The sequence below is a fragment of the Mustela erminea genome, chromosome 1 (assembly GCF_009829155.1).
Source record: "Mustela erminea isolate mMusErm1 chromosome 1, mMusErm1.Pri, whole genome shotgun sequence".
NCBI classification, from domain to species: domain Eukaryota; kingdom Metazoa; phylum Chordata; class Mammalia; order Carnivora; family Mustelidae; genus Mustela; species Mustela erminea.
The window spans coordinates 62043580-62059178 of NC_045614.1; the positions used below are offsets into that span (position 1 = coordinate 62043580).

General features: G+C 50.5%; 1 protein-coding gene across 5 annotated transcripts in view; it reads right to left on the reverse strand.

Annotated features, from left to right (window-relative positions):
* The window catches only part of TTC21A (tetratricopeptide repeat domain 21A), a 35619-nt gene that overhangs the window by 4424 nt on the left and 15596 nt on the right, over window positions 1–15599 (reverse strand). For 3 of the 5 annotated variants that reach the window (XM_032347935.1, XM_032347882.1, XM_032347999.1), the window contains exons 10-23: window positions 14562–14659; window positions 14202–14402; window positions 13365–13494; window positions 11336–11493; window positions 10889–11104; window positions 6647–6885; window positions 5532–5604; window positions 5316–5426; window positions 4819–4957; window positions 4547–4650; window positions 3162–3350; window positions 1960–2070; window positions 1222–1303; window positions 197–347 (exon numbers count right to left, since the gene is read on the reverse strand). In XM_032347935.1, the coding sequence (XP_032203826.1) occupies window positions 197–347; window positions 1222–1303; window positions 1960–2070; window positions 3162–3350; window positions 4547–4650; window positions 4819–4957; window positions 5316–5426; window positions 5532–5604; window positions 6647–6885; window positions 10889–11104; window positions 11336–11493; window positions 13365–13494; window positions 14202–14402; window positions 14562–14659 (2002 nt within the window). Of the gene's footprint in view, window positions 1–196; window positions 348–1221; window positions 1304–1959; window positions 2071–3161; window positions 3351–4546; window positions 4651–4818; window positions 4958–5315; window positions 5605–6646; window positions 6886–10888; window positions 11105–11335; window positions 11494–13364; window positions 13495–14201; window positions 14403–14561; window positions 14660–15599 lie in introns of all 5 variants that reach the window. The other 2 variants (XM_032347830.1, XM_032348088.1) reach the window with 2 other exon arrangements.

A 15599-nucleotide genomic window follows, 5' to 3' on the forward strand; every position in this document is an offset into this window, starting at 1 on the left:
AACTGAGGGCCAGTGAGGGCAGGGACTTGCAGGGACCACTCCCTGAGTCTGTGCACACTAGGGCTGGATCGCTGCTTTTCACCCCCCCACCCCACCCCAGATCTGCACGCTGAATTGCTACAGAAGCCCAGCGTGTCCCCTAGGAAGAACCCCCTGCTGGAGATCATGCTGACCTCCCTCTCCCTGCTCCACTCACCAGCAGTAGATGCCTCTGCAGTAGTTGAAGCCTGGCTCCAAAGGAATGCGGCTGGACATCTTCTTGGCCAATTCAAAGAAGGCAGGGGCATCTTCAAGTCTGCCACTTCTCCATAGCAGATCAATTAGTTTATTCAGTACCAAAAAATTGTCTAAAATAAGAAAGCAGAAATCTCCAGGCTATGCTAACCACTAGCTAGATCCGTCTGGGTGCTGCCAGATGGCATGGAGAAGGGAGGGGACCAGCAGACACTGCCTGGTTTGGGCTGAGCCTGGACATCCCAGCAGCCTCAATGTCTCCACTGGTCTCCACAGTTGAGAGAATTATCATCATCATACTGAAAAGTAGTAATAATAGCTAACACTTGTACAGTACCTGGCATGAAGCGCTTTGCCTATATATTAACTATACAACGGGGTACCAATGCTTCCCATTTCACAGATGAGGAAACTGAGACACAAAGAAGTTATCTACCAAAGGTTACACAGCTGGTGAGTGGAAGAGCTTGAGTTAGACATAGGCCATCTGGCTCCAGGATCCGCACTCCTAATAGCTGCACTCGGCTAGGCCTCTAGGCAGAGCTGGTTTTGGGCCTCCAGGGGCTCTAGTCTGAGCATCAGGTATGGTCCCTGCCCCAGCAAGAGTGTGGTTTGATACTGCAATGAGGGAGAAATGTAGCTACCCATAAGGGAGAATTTCGAGCCACCTCCAGGTGCTGTGACCTCAGAAGGGAGCCACATTCAGTCCAATGGCTGTGATGTGGGGAGAGACAGGCTCTCCTGGGTCTGGTGCCAAATGCTGCCCTGCCTGAGACCAGGAGACCAGGAACTGGCCCCTTGGACTGGGGAAGGGCCAGCATGTTCCATCAAGGCTTTATCAGTTTCCTGCCGCTCTGGGAACAAATCAGAGAGGAAGGGGCTTCCTCTGCCCAGTCAGGAAGGAGGGGAGGGGGCCCACCCTTCTCAAGGGAGAACAGTCTTTGCAGGGTGGGAACTGTTGTAGCCAGTCTTAATGCAGGCAGTTACCTGGCGCTTTCTCCAGGACTTGGTGGTAGAGATCGACAGCAGCTTCATATTTTTGTTTTCTAAACATCAGGTCAGCCATCATCTGTCAGAAAACACACAGTGCCCTGGAGTTCCCTGGTGGGTAGGCTGGCCAGGGGTGGGGATAAGCAGGGCAGGTGAGAAAGCACTTCCAGGGGAAGCTTCTCTAGGCACTGGGAGAAGTGGCCCCAGGAGGAGCCCAGAAGGAAGACCTGACTGGGGTTAGAGGGAGAGGATGTAAGTGGGAAGAGAAGCCCAGGGCTGGACACCAGAAGGACCCTTTGACAGGCTGCAACAGAACTATCCTCTCCGCCCGTGTCTGGGAACTGCCAACTGCAGGCAGCAGAGGTGGAATGCGGGCTCCCCTCTTCTAGGGGTGGCCCTGGTGGCTGCCTGGGTGTTAGGGAGGAGAGAAGTCAGGCAGGAGAGCGTTTTTCCCACTCTCTTCTTTAAACCCAGGAACCTGTCCCACCCTTGCCTTCACCAGCTATAGGTGTGGTTCCCCTCCACCCCCCCTGGATGGGCCCAGGAGACTGACGTGGTCCCTGCTGCCACCCCTACCTGGTGAAGGGCAGCGGCCCCGCACTCCATCCCCTCTGCCTGGCAGCCCTTGTTGTGTGGGGCAGCCAGGCGACTGAGTTCTAGGGCTGGGAAGCAGCCCTCAGAGTCACAGGGAGCCTGGGGAGGGCAGGCAGAAGGTTCGGGGTTGGGGGCTCCTACCACAGAGGCGGTCTCGTGGTGCTCCTCAGACTGTAGGAGGAGGGCACAGTGCTGCTCACACAGGTCTAGCTGTCCCTGCAGCAGGAAGAGTCGCGCCAGCTCCAGCACCACCTGTGACAAGACCAGACAAAACGGACCAGCGAGCATCAAGGGGAAACTCCGAGGCTAATGTCTCCCGCTCTCATCACCCATTTCTGTTAGGTCTCTGGCCCTACTCTTTTCCTTTACCAGTTCTCCAATCATACCATGTGTTTTACTAACTAAGTATAACTTGTACCTCTCCTTCAGCTCTGGCTCTGACCTAACCATCTCTGGGCTGCCTTCCGTGCCCCAGACGCGGAGCAGGTACCTATCTTCTGAGTTCCCACAGTGTGCAGACCCACATGCAGGCACATATCGTGTAGCACTGGAACTACAAATGTGCTCATCTGTGCCCCCTCCCTGAGGCAGTCTTTGGGCAAGGATAGATCTGGGCCCACCGTCTCCCAGGCCTAGCACTGTGCCTGGCACGTTTGAGACATCTGTTAAATGAGTACATGTTTTGTTGTTGTTGTTGTTTTTAAATATTTTATTTATGTGACAGAAAGAAAGAGAGAGAGAGCACAAGCAGGCAGAGCAACAGGCAGAGGGAGAGGGAGAAGCAGTCTCTGAGCAGAGAGCCTGTGGGACTCAGTCCCAGGACCCTGTGATCACAACCTGAGCCAAAGGCAGATGCTTAACTGAGCTACCCAGGTGTCCCAAATGATTGTTAAATGAATGAATGGCTGGGCCACTAAGCTTTTTCTCCGTTCTCCTAGTATGGACTCCACCCACTCTCTCTGGAGAGTCACACCACCCTCATGACCCTAAACCTCCTTGGAAGCTTAGTCTGAGTTTGTGCGCAAAGACCCCAGGCAGCCACAGCTCTCACTGTGTCACCACCTCCAAGGGGGACCCAGAAATGCCAGACTAACATGACTTTTGGCAGGGTCTTTCCCACTCCACCTCCCACAAGTGGCTGTCCAAAGTGAGGCTTCCTAGACTTGGTTCGAGGGCCCCACGGTCAGCTAGAGCAGGCTCCCCACACCATGGGTCTCAGGGCCCTTATACCTCAGGTCCTCAGCGAGGCACAGGAAAGGACCTGGTCTCTGCCCCTAGGCAGGAAACTCTGCAAGGCATCACAGCCCAAGAGAAGGGGCAGGCTCTGGCTTTGAGGACCCCACCTTATTGTCAACGGGCGAGTAGAAGAGGGCATCCTTATAAGACCGCATTGCCTTGGCAAACTCCTTCTCTGCCAGGTAGTGCTCCCCAAACTGGACACAGATGGAGGCTGCCAGTTGCTTCTGGGAGGGGATCATTTCTGGTTGCTCCAGTGGAACACGCTTCAGGATCCGAGACTGGAGGTCCATGGCCTGGGGAGACCCATAAAGTCAGGATCAGAGACTCGGAGCCTGATGTGCTGGATCTCAGGCCAATTCACAACCAGTCTCCACGCTCTGGTTTCTGTGTCAGCATATTATCAGAAAGGGCATCTCAAGTGCCCTTGAGCAGATCTGGGTCACTCTGGACAGGCAAGGCCACTGGCTGAGCACTCGGGAGTCAAACTGGCTCTGCCTTGGGGGCAGGAGTAGAAGCAAAGGTGCCCAAACAAAACACTCCAGTGTACTGTCCTTGTTTACCTGTTTCCATCACACCCTGCTGCCTCCTTGTCTAATCTGCGCTTGCACAAGCCCAGAGTAGGTGCTCAGAGCAGGCTGGGTTTTGACAGATGCATTTACTCTGAATACTACCTTGCAGGGACTCTGAGGCAGCCTTCACAAATACCCACGACATGAAATGATCAAGTGAGTAACCCGGGAGTTTCGGAAGAAGACGGATTAAAGACACCAGGGTCAAGCTTTGGGATTTCTAAGGGCCAAAAGGGAGTGGGAATCTGGTGGGAAACAAGGGCATAAATCATCTCAACAGTTAGAGAGTGGGCTCTGCTCTTACACCCACAGAATGCACCCCTTTACCCAACAAGTGGCAGACCATGCCCTTGCTGGAACGAGAGAGGAAGGTATGGCAGGAATGGCCAGGAAGTGTCCCATCGAGGCAGCTGGGTGGGGAAAGACCTTTGTTTGGATCAGGTCAGACCTGGTTCCAATCTCACCTCCACCACTTACTAGCAGTGAGATTCCGAGCATATTTCTTAACCTCTTGGAGCCTCATCTGTGAAGCAGGAACGTCCCAGTGCTGTATCTCAAAGGCTACCGTGAGAATTAATAAGAAAGCAAAAAGCCTAGTATAGCACCCACCACAGAGCATTCAGTGACTGGGAGCTCCTGGCATTGTCGAGTATTATCACCTCTAGCATCCTTGAGGACGAGGGCACCTTCCTCCTCCCTGCCTTCTCCAGCCTGGCCCAGCTGGCCTTCAGGAACTTTGGGGCACCATCAATGAAGAGCACAGGTATGGGGATAAATGGAAGGCAGAGGCCTAAGGTGTAACCTAGGTTCCCTTTTGAGGGCCAGCTCTTGAGCCTTCTAGACCAGCCTTCCTTTTATAGCTCCCATCAGGAAATGGCAGATAAAGAGCTTGCTTGAGTCTGTTGTCTATCGTCAATTACCTCGTTCAAAGTTCCCATCACGTCCTCTTTTTTATGACTCTTGTAAACCTTTGCCAGCAAAAGCAAGCACTTGACATCATTCATCATGGATGGGATGTCCTTGACTGCAAAATGGAAACTCAAATCAGTGTTCTCTGGCCCCTGGGAAGTGGGGGATGGGGGAGGGAGGGAACTGGGTTCAAGACCCCTGCATCATTCTGCAGGCAAAGAGAGTGTAGGGGGCGGTGGGGGGCACAGTATGCTGGGGGAGAGACTTTCAGACATGGCCTCACCAGAGTCATGTTCCAGTGCTTGTTTCAGAACTTTCTCTGCCTTGCTGAATTTCTTTAACTTCAGGAGCAGCTCAGCCAGATCACAGCACAGAAAGTCCTGTCCACTGATCTTCTGGGCGGCCTCATAATAATTAATTGCCTTAGGGTAAATGGGAAATACTGGCATTGGGTTTGGTTCTACCCTTGAGTGCCTCACACCGTGTTCCCCTCAGCGGCCACCACTGTGTGTCCCCGCAGAACACAGAATCCTGAGATGGAAAGGCCCTCCCAGCTGCAGAGGGCTCAAGCTGGGCAGGTGTATATGGAGGGGTGGGGAGAAACGGTGGCTGGCTTCTGAATTCTCCCCTTGATACCCCATTCAGCAGGGAGCTAGGGTGGAAATGCAGCCAAACTCCCCTCCCATCCTGACCCTCCTACCCATACATCCTCCTCCCTCTTCCCTGCTGGGCTGTCTCCCCCAACCCCACCCCTACCTCCCCACCCCAACCTAGCCTGACCTTGGTATACTGGTGGGTTTTCACATAGGCTTGCCCAATCCTGCTGACGAGGGATGCATCGTGTGGGTTCTTTCTATAGGCCTCGTCATAAACCTCCAAGGCCTTCTCAGGCTGGTGGGGAAAGTATCCAGAGGTCTCTCTCTCTCTGTCTCTTCTCTCCCACTGGAGACATGAGATCAGAGGACCATGTGGCAAGGCCATGAGGCTTTCACTCACCTCCTGAATGTTCATGAAAGCATCACCCAATAGCAGGCTGGTGTGGGGACCAGGCAGATGTTCACAGAGTTCCCTCCAAAAGCAAACAAAAACTTAGCTCAGACCTGTGCATCTTTCATGTTTCTCAATCCATCTCCTCCTTTTCTTTCCCACTAATCCATTCATTCATTCATTAATCCATTCATTCATCACCCAATACTCATTGAAAGCCCACTGTGCACACTAGCCACCTTAGTCTAGGCTCTCCTCATCTGTTTTCTGGACATGCCAGAACTTCCACCCATTCCTCTGGCCTCCACTCCCAACTCCCAGACCCCTCTGCATAAGCAGGCATCCTGCTCTTTCTTTCTTTCTTTTTTTTTTTAAGATTTTATTTACTCATTTGACAGAGACAGACATAGCGAGAGAGGGAACACAAACAGGGGAAGTGGGAGAGGGAGAAGCAGGCTTCCCGCCAAGTGGGGAGCCCAACGTAGGGCTCGATCCCAGGACCCTAGAATCATGGCCTGAGTCAAAGGCAGACCCTTAACAACTGAGCCACTGAGGCACCCCTATCCTGCTCTTTCTAAAACTCCATGTGACCACGTTACTCTACTGTTCATTGGTTTCTCCCTGCTCCTGGCTTCGCCTCCCTCATCCCCACCCCCCTAGCACTGCTTCCCCACTGGATTGCTTAGGCAGAATTTTGCTTGAGGGAGGGGCTGGGAAGGTACTTTTATGCCCCCACTGTCAAATCATATAGGGCTTCTAACCCCAGCTCTCCACCCTCCTGCACCTCTCATTGGCCACATCAAGTCACTGGACATTTCTTCAGGGACAGACAGAGACAGGGACAGGGCAGAAGTGCATTCCCATGGTTCCCACCAGAATGTGGGGCCATACAGGGCAGCCAAGCAGGACAGATCTGGTTCCAGGTCTTCAGATCTCAGCAATGAGCCGGTCTGACTGACTCAGCACACTCAAATTCTGACCCAAAGGAAATTCTGTACTTGGCATCTAACACACTTGGAGGACGTGCACTGGAGACCCAGGTGGAAGAAACACAATCTGGAGGAAACACTCCCAAAACCAACACTGGAAATGCGGCTGTCAGGGTGCTGCCTCCTGGGGCTTACCGGTAACAGCCGATGTAGAGGCGGGTGTCTTTGCGGGTCTGCAGGTAGATGTTGGCCATCTTCTCCTTGGCTTCTGTGTAGCAGGGTTGCTTGGGCGTGATGTTCCTCAGCATGCTCAGTGCCATGTCCACATTCCCCTTGCTCAGGGCCAAGTCCACGTTGGCGATGGTGATGCGGATCTCCTCTGGTGTGCCACTGAACTCATTGATGGCGTCCTGCATGATCTTAGTAGCCTCATGCTGGGACATGGGAATCCAAAAGACGCTCTGTTAGCTGTCACCCACCACACTTGAAACCTCTTGGAGGAGACTTAAGTGATCCCTCTTCCCACTCCTAACCCCTGGAGAGAAAGGAAACAGAGACAGCTGGGAGCATCCTGCTATACGGAAGCCAAGGGGAGGATGGCTCACATCCACCTGCAGAGAGGTTCCAGTGGCAGAAAGGAGAGACAGCCCTTCAATGTCCACAACTAGTGTTCCTGGGGGATGGCAGGGGGAAGGTGCTCAGAGACCTGGGGGTACAGAAACCCGTTACTGTAAGAACCAGCCTATTCTTAGCACCTCAATGTCCGTTGGCAATTCCTTCCTGTTGGAGACCTATGACACATCTTGTATTTTCCTGCTTTTGGTCAAAGGTATGTTTTATTTTTATTTATTTATTTGAGAGAGCGCATGCATGTGCACACGTTCATGCAGGAATGAGGGGTGCAGAGGGAGAAGCAGACTCCTCGCTGAGCAGGGAGCCCCCAGCCCCACCCCGTAGGACTCTATCCCAAGACCCTGAGACCATGACCTGAGTTGAAGGCAGACGCTTAAAGGACTGAATCACCCAGGTGCCCCAAAAGTATTTTAATGTTATGGTATTTGGTACATAAAAGTCCATTTGAATTATTTCTTCATTATATTTATACCCTTGATTACTTTAACAAAGTACCTTTCCCTATTTTGGTGATTTTTTGACTTGGGTTCAGTCTTACCAGACATTTCTTCCTCAACCTCTGCTTTCTTTTTGTTTGCTTCATATGTTTGTATCATGTTTTTACTTTCATTCTGGGTCCTTTGGTTTTTGAAATATAGACAGTAAAGGTTCCTTCTGTTTGCTTGTTTAAACCACTCCAATGCCTCTTTTATTTAATAGGCACATTTATTTCATTTACAATTTTATTATCACAGATACATTCTTAGGTTTTCTGTCAACTTGTTTTGTTTTCATTTTTTTTGTTGTTGTATTCATTTTTACATGCTGCTGTGTTCAGCTTCATTTCTGCCTAATGTGAGGTTCTGCTTTCCTTTCTTCATAACTCTTGAAAAATGTGGTGTAAATCTTCCCTTTTAAGTTCTACCAAGATGGGTGCCTGGGTGGCTCAGTGGGTTAAGCCGCTGCCTTCGGCTCAGGTCATGATCTCAGGGTCCTGGGATCGAGTCCTGCATTGGGCTCTCTGCTCAGTAGGGAGCCTGCTTCCTCCTCTTTCTCTCTGCCTGCCTCTCTGCCTACTTGTGATCTCTCTGTGTCAAATAAATAAATAAAATCTTAAAAAAAATTCTACCAAGAGCTATCTTTCTATCAAGAAACATTTTGTGAAAACTTTTTGTTTTGCACTCTATAAAGATGGAAAAAAAAATTGCATATAGTAACCTCACCTTCCCTTCACATCTTCCTCCCTGAATTTTTTATGGGATACTATTGTTATTTTGACTTTAATAACTTTTATTTCAAGAATTTAGCTATTATGCTGGCTTTGAGTCGAAATGACTGTAATTATTTCAATGTAATTATATTTAGATTTATTTAGATAAGTTCTATGCGTCCTTTTACAGTTCAGATTTTTCCCACTTGTAAAAACTTCATTTATTTTGTGTTTTGGTTGTCTGCATTATATCGACAAGTAGGTTTTTCAAAATATTTTAATTAACACCATAATTCTGGAGTTATTCAATTTTTTAGAGAATCCTTTATTGCTTTCACATATGAAAGACATCCTGGGGGACATCCCAACCCCTTCGATATTTTATAAGTATTGTTCTGTTACCTCCCTGAATTTAGTATAGTTGAGGAAAAGTCTGAGGCCAAGTTGATTCTTTTTTTCTCACAGCTGCCTTCCCAGATGATTGTCAGAACCTTCAATGACATTGTGAATCCTTGATTCTCGTAACTTCATTAGGGTATTACTATTAGGATATTTCTTGGTCTTAATATTTTACTGCTATTTCTCCAGCACAGAGTGCCTTTCTGGGTCACTGATTCATGTCTCCCCTAAAGGAATCATTCTCCCAGTACCTCTCTGATGTGTCCCCTGTTCCATCTCCCTTCTGCAGAAACAATGATTTTGCATTGGCTGGCTATTTGCCTCTTTCTTTCTTATCTGTCATCTTCTCAGATCACTTCAGTGATTTTCTCAACCTTTTCTCCCATCAGAGAGCCTCAGCAAGGGTTCAGCCATTTTCTATTTTTTTTGGGGGACTAATGAGATTACTGCTTCCTGTAGCTTGGCTAGTGAACCCCTTTGTGGATCTCTGGTGCTCTGCTTTGAGCTAGTTTTTACAAGAGTCCATGTTCTTTTTATTTTCATTGAGTCCACAAATTTTTTTTCTAAATATTTCTTCTATTTTGTATAATATTTTCTCCCAAAGTGTAACCCTCACTTGTCTTTGGCTTGTGATTTTGTTTCCTCTCTCCTCTTTCCTCCCTTCTGTCCTTCTCTCCTTCCTGCCTTCCTTCATTCCCTCCCATCCTTTCCTTCCTTCCTTCTTACTTTTCCTCCCTTCTTCCCTCCTCTTCTTTTTTCCCTCCCTTGTTTGCCTCCTTCCTTCCCTATAGCCACCATGTTGGACCCCTTCTGATGACTGCTCAGTCTCAAATGCCATTCTCATTCCCTTTTCTTATTAACAAGGCTGGAGAGGGAGAGGGCCTAGCACAACTGCCCAGAAGCCCATTTCCTTTGAGCTTCCTGTGGGTCCTCCCTTGTGGGGTAGACTCTGTGAGAAGCTGGGGTCAGGATGGAACCCCTGGTTCACAGGAAAGCCTCAGTCTACAGATCCTAGAAAAGCAAGTGGCAGAACTGATTTTCTGGTCATTTCCCTCCTTACTTTCCTCTGGCCCATGTCTCCTAGAAAGGAGTCTGGACAGAGAGAAGGAAGGAGGCATTTTAGCAGAGAGTTCTTGTCTTGTGGTCCTCCCCTTCCAAAAGCGGAAATGCCCCTGCTTTTCCTGGCTGACCACATCTCTGGTTCAGAAAGTTTCAAGCAAATGCAGGGACCTCAGGCACCCTTCTTTCTCTCTCCCCCATGGTTGTAAAGTTCTGAGAGGATGGGGCCCTTGCTGGCTGCTCTCTTCTATCCCCAACTCCCACATGGCACCTGACATATAGCTAGCCCTCAGTCTCTAGCCAAATCAATGACCAGCTGAATCAACTTTTTCGGGATGTGGCACTCCCCTAATTTCATTATAGATGGAGATTCCGTCTCCACTTGCAATTCTTATATCCCTTTGGCAGATTTAAAGGAAGGAAGCACAAACAAGCTTCTGCATCCCTATCTTTACTCCAAAGGCAATTTTTAACTTTAAGGAGAAAGGGCCTCATGGGCTTTTCCTTCTCTATGGCAGGGTCATCACAGGAGGCCAGATGCCCCAGGACTAGGGGATCGCAGAAATGGTCTTGAAGCTCTGCTGACAAACCCCTTTCTGGAGAGTGGGCAGGTGAGTGAGGTCAGTGGGGCCAAGAGAGCATGTGGAGGCAGCTTCCCCGCTCCCGTCATCCATCTCTGTGTTCTCTGATGCTCCTTTACACCTGCATAGGATGCTAAGGTGCTCCCTGCCTTTGCCTAGTCATCCCCTCAAGGCCCCAGGGCTGCCTCATACAGTTGACCATGTTGTATACCACAAAACTCCAAGGGGACAGAGTTCATAAAGGTTTGGTGTGATGATGGCATCCATGGGCACTCTACCTGGTCCCCTCTGCATAGCTACCTGCAGCTGTCCTCATGGGCCTCTCTGCTCTGAATGCATGTCCTCACAGGGACAGTGTAGTAGGCAGGGGATGGATCGGGCAGGACACAATAGGGTTTGGGCTTTACATTGAGGGCAGTGGGAGCCACAGAAGCCTTTAGGCAGGGGTATGATGTGCTCCCAAATGAATAAAGGCTCAAATAATAGCACAGATAACTAGAATCAGAGAGCCTGGGTTGATGACCCTGGACCTCCAAAGGCCTCAGTCCCAAGGGAAGAGAGCATGGCATTTCTTACCAGCTCCCCATTCATCCGGAGGGCATCTGCCAGTTCCAGTAAGATGGACACCCGCTCGCTGGGCTGTACAGAGGGCCCGTGGAACTTCTTGCCTCCTTCTGTCTTCTGAGTTGGTAATTTTATGATCATTTTCAGGGTCTTTATGGCTTCTGGATAGTTCCCAGACTTGTTGAGGGCCCTGGCCTTGATGTAGTGGTAGAGGGGGTGGTCTCGGACCTAGAGAAGCAGAGAGGAGCACAGGGCTCCAGCACGCTGCTGCTGCTGTGACTCACAGTACACAGCCTGGAGAAAGCTCCAGAAGCCCACTGAGCCTGCCCCGCCTTTGGCCAGCAGAAGGGTCTGCAGGCTGTAGGGAGTGCCTGGGGCTACCCTCCCAGGGCAAGTAGGGGGCTGCAGCTGGGTGGGCTGAGGGGTGCTGAGTGGGCAGCTGGGCACAGAGGACCCCACCTGGAAGTTGTGGCTGACGCCTAGCTCTAAGCAGTGGGAACACATGGTGAAATTGCCCTGTGCCAGATAGATGAGGGACATGAGGAGGTGGGCATCCACGGAGGTAGGGTCCAGCTCCAAGCAGCGTTGCAGGGTGCTCTGGGCATTCTCTAACTCTCCTAGAAATGAGAAACAGACCTCTACATCCAGGGCACCCAGTGGACTCTCAGGGCCTAGGATGTAAAGGCAGAATGAAGTTTCTAAGTCCCGTTACCCAGAAATACCCAAGTTGGCCATTTGACCCGGGTCTGTCCTGTTTCACTTGGAGTTCTCATCTTTTTTTTTTTTTTAAAGATTTTATTTATTTATTTGCCAGACAGAGATCACAAGGAGGCAGAGAGGCAGGCAGAGAGAGAGGAGGAAGCAGGCTCCCTGCTGAGCAGAGAGCCCAATGCGGGACTCGATTCCAGGACCCTGGGATCATGACCTGAGCCGAAAGCAGAGGCTTTAACCCACTGAGCCACCCAGGCGCCCCTGGAGTTCTCATCTTAAAATCAGAACTACGGTTTGTGCTTTGACCCAGACAAAAGCCAGGAAACTCGAACCATGGTGTGATCCCCTCCTTTCTCTCTGCAGCCCTCAGGGAGACCACTAAGTCACATCACTGCTCTGTGTGGAAGCTCTGGGGAACACTTAAGTCTTGATTCCCACACCTCAGAGCAGAGTGAAACCTAACAATAATGGTAACTATATCAGACTAAAAAAAGCATCCGCTCTATGGCCAACACATGCAAAGCATCTTTAGAAAGGGGGTTTCATATTTGCCCAGCCCTGTGAGATTGGCAGTATTATCCATGTCTTTTAGCTGTAGGACTGGAACCCAGTGACGATTAAGTCACTCATCTTACAAGGAACCAAGTCAGCACTGAACTCCAGGGCAATTGGTTTCTGAGGCTGAGCTCTGATCTAGCACTAGGGGGTACGGGGTCTCCCTGCAGCCCCAGTGGGAAGCCCAATAGTGGGGTACACTAAGCTAGTAGGAGGGTCCTGCATTCCTCTGCATCTCTCAACAGCTCCTGCTCAGGGTCCATAACCTGGCGGGTGAGGAGCACCTGCATGTGGATCCCGACTCCCTGCTCCTTCTTTGTGTGCTGCAGAAGTGTGAAAGTGTCACTATGGCAACTGAAGCAGCTGGAGACCTGGCTTTGGCCCTAAACCTACTTGTTGGCAGCTGCCAGCATCCCTGGGGGAGTGCTCCTGCCCTTGCCTCATACCCAGGAGCCCCTGCAACTGTGGGTAAGCCTGGAACCCAGAGAAACACTGGAAAGCCGGAGGAGGAAGGGGTGAGGAGGTCTCTGTGCAGCATGACCCATGCACGGCAGTGCATGCCTTGGCATTTGGGATTCTTCAGAAGCCCCCAGCACACCAGAGATCAGCTTGTCTTCCAGGAAGACAGGGTTACAAGGCTGCCAGGGGAGAGTACCCAGAGAGGACAATAAGTCTCCCACGAAGGCTTCTCCCTTTTTCCCTCTTTCTCTCCAGGGCCTGGCCTTGAGATGGAAGATGCTGGAAGGATATTGCTCTGGCCACCCTGAGATTCTGAAAGCCCTAAGACTACGGGGTCTCACCTCCCCATGAGGCCCTCAGGACCACCTTTAAAACACCTGCAATCCTGCCGCCACCTCTCCTCCTCTGCTTTAGTTTTCCCCACGGCATTACTAGGTCCTAACAAACAACGCAGTGTGCTTCCTTATTCTGTTTATTGTCGATTTCCCCTTACTAGAATGCAAATCTCGTGAGGGAATTTTTGCCTATTTGGAGGACTCCCGGAGCCCAGCATGAGCTCGGCCCCGGTGTATAATGGAAGTTCAGGGATGATGACCTGGCCCAGAGCTTAGAAGCCACCAACAGCAGGCTGGGTGGGAGAGACCCCTGCTGGCCAGGGGAATCAGGCTGGTTTCAGGGGACTGGAGGCCAGAGATGCGGGCAGGCCTGGTGAGGGTGTGTGTGTGTGTGTGTGTGTGTGTGTGTGTGTGGAGGGGGGACTCACCTGAGAGGTACTTGACCTGAGCCATCACATACAGGGCATCGATCAGCGCTGGCGCTGCTTTGATTACAGGAGTCAGGATCATGGCGACTTGTTTAAGGAGCGGAGACACAATCTGTCCTGGCGACCGGGGCTGGAGGAACACGGGGCCTAGCTGTACAGTTGTCCCCGTGCCAGACAGACACCTAAAGCTCTCAGACAGCACTATTTCAGTGAAGGAATTTTACCTCATTCCAGGTGTTTATTATGGCACTCTGTGCCATCAAGGACTAGAGCAAAAGCTCCAGAGAACGGGGACTTGGTTTTGCTCGCTATCATGTCCCCAGTACCTAACTTGGTATCTGGCACGTGGCTAGTGCACTTGATAAATATTTGTGGGACAACTCATGACATGGCACTGGGGGCGACACGATCCTTGCCCCCAGGGAATCCTGGCTAGCTGGGAAAACAGGCAAACGAGTAAAGCAGACAAACAAGTAAAGGCTAGTAGATTTCTTAGAAGACTGCTGGAGAAAAGGAGACTGGTTTTTCTCTAGGATAAAGGCAGGGGCACAGTCCAGTGCCCTGCCCCTCCATGGGAGGGGACAATCACAGCACAGGCATCACCTGGGAGCTCTTTCCAGAGGCAGGCTCCCTCCCCCGACCCCCCGCACCCATCAGAATCTGCACTGGAACAACTCTCAAGTGGTTCACATGCTACATGTTCAAGTTTGTTCAGAGGAGAAGGGGTTCCCCAGCCACAAGAGTACAGCGCTGCCTGGTAGCCAGCCAGGTGATGTACCTGCCTCTCTCCAGACCGACGCTCCTGACCCCCACCATGAGGACAGAACTTCCACTAACCTGCTTGGGGCAGAAGAACAAGTACTCCTTGGCGAGGCAGACCAGGAAGAGGGGGTCCAGTCTTTCGAAGTACTCAGAGCCTAGGGGGAGGCCCTGCATGCTGGAGAAGTGCAGCTCTGCGACCTCCTTCAGGAGGGCAGTGACTTCCTGCTCTCCCGTGTGCTTGCGGGATGCCAGGAGGGCCTGGAGGAAAAGCAGCACCTGTGGGAGGCAGGTGCAGCTCTTGGCACCAATGCCAGCTGGGCAGTGGGTAGGCGAGGGTGAAGCAGGAGTCCAGGCCATGTGGGCTGCTGGATACCGGAAACTGAAGTGGGGGTGACCCAATGCTGGAGGAACCCATGCCCCTCAGAGGGCTCTGACCTCAGACTTCCCAAGGGACTGCTGCACCTCCTTCAGGAATTCCAGCTGGTGCTCTGCCTCTTCCAGGTGGCCGTCCAGGATCTGGCACCAGATGATCCCTGGGCCCGGGATAGAATGAGTGTGAGCAGCCGGCACTGACATGGAGCCAGCAGGCCAGCAGGCCAAGGAGCACAGAGGCAACAGCGGAAGGAAGGGTGATGCATGCTCAGGATAGAGAAGTCAAAGCATGAGGCAATATGGAAAAACATCCCTAGTTCATACGCTAGCTTGAAGCAGATCTCTCCCCACAGGTAACTGCCCTTAACAATTTGCAGTATAGTCCTTGGACCATCTTTCTAAGCATGCATTTGTTAGCAATGTGTTTGCGTCTACATGATACACGTCCGTGTATAAACACCCACCCCGTTCTCCCTAATGGCAACATAACATGCCACTGTGGATTCCATACAGCATTTGACTGTGGTCCCATTGAAGGACACCTCATCTCGTATTTAGTTTGCTTTTGACGCTTAAATGTTGCAGGGTCTCGGTAAACGTATTCCCATGTTCTAATTCCTGAAGTTGAGCTGATGGGTCAAAGGGCATGTATATCTAAAATGTTAACAGGTAAGGCCAACTTGTCCTCCAGAGATATTTCAATTAATATTACAGCCAAGAACTTGAAAGTGGCTTTTCTGCACAACCTCGCAGATATGCTTTATTTTTTGCCAGTCTAAAGAGTGAACAGTAATTCATTTGAATTCACTTTTTTTTTAATTGCCAGGGAAAATAAATATATATATATATATTCTTTTTTTTTTTTGTATATTGAATGGCCTTTTTCTTTTCTACTATGAATCTCCTGTACATAGTAGCTTTAGCCTGTTTTTCTTTTAGGGTTGTTTTCTTTTTATATATTAAGATGATTAATCCTTTGTAGCCAACATTTTCCATTAGTTTGCCATTTACCTCTTCAGTGTCTTTTGCCATCCATTACATTGAAACTTTTACATATTTTCCCTTCCAGCCTCTGAGTTTCCCCCAGGGAAGACAAGTCCA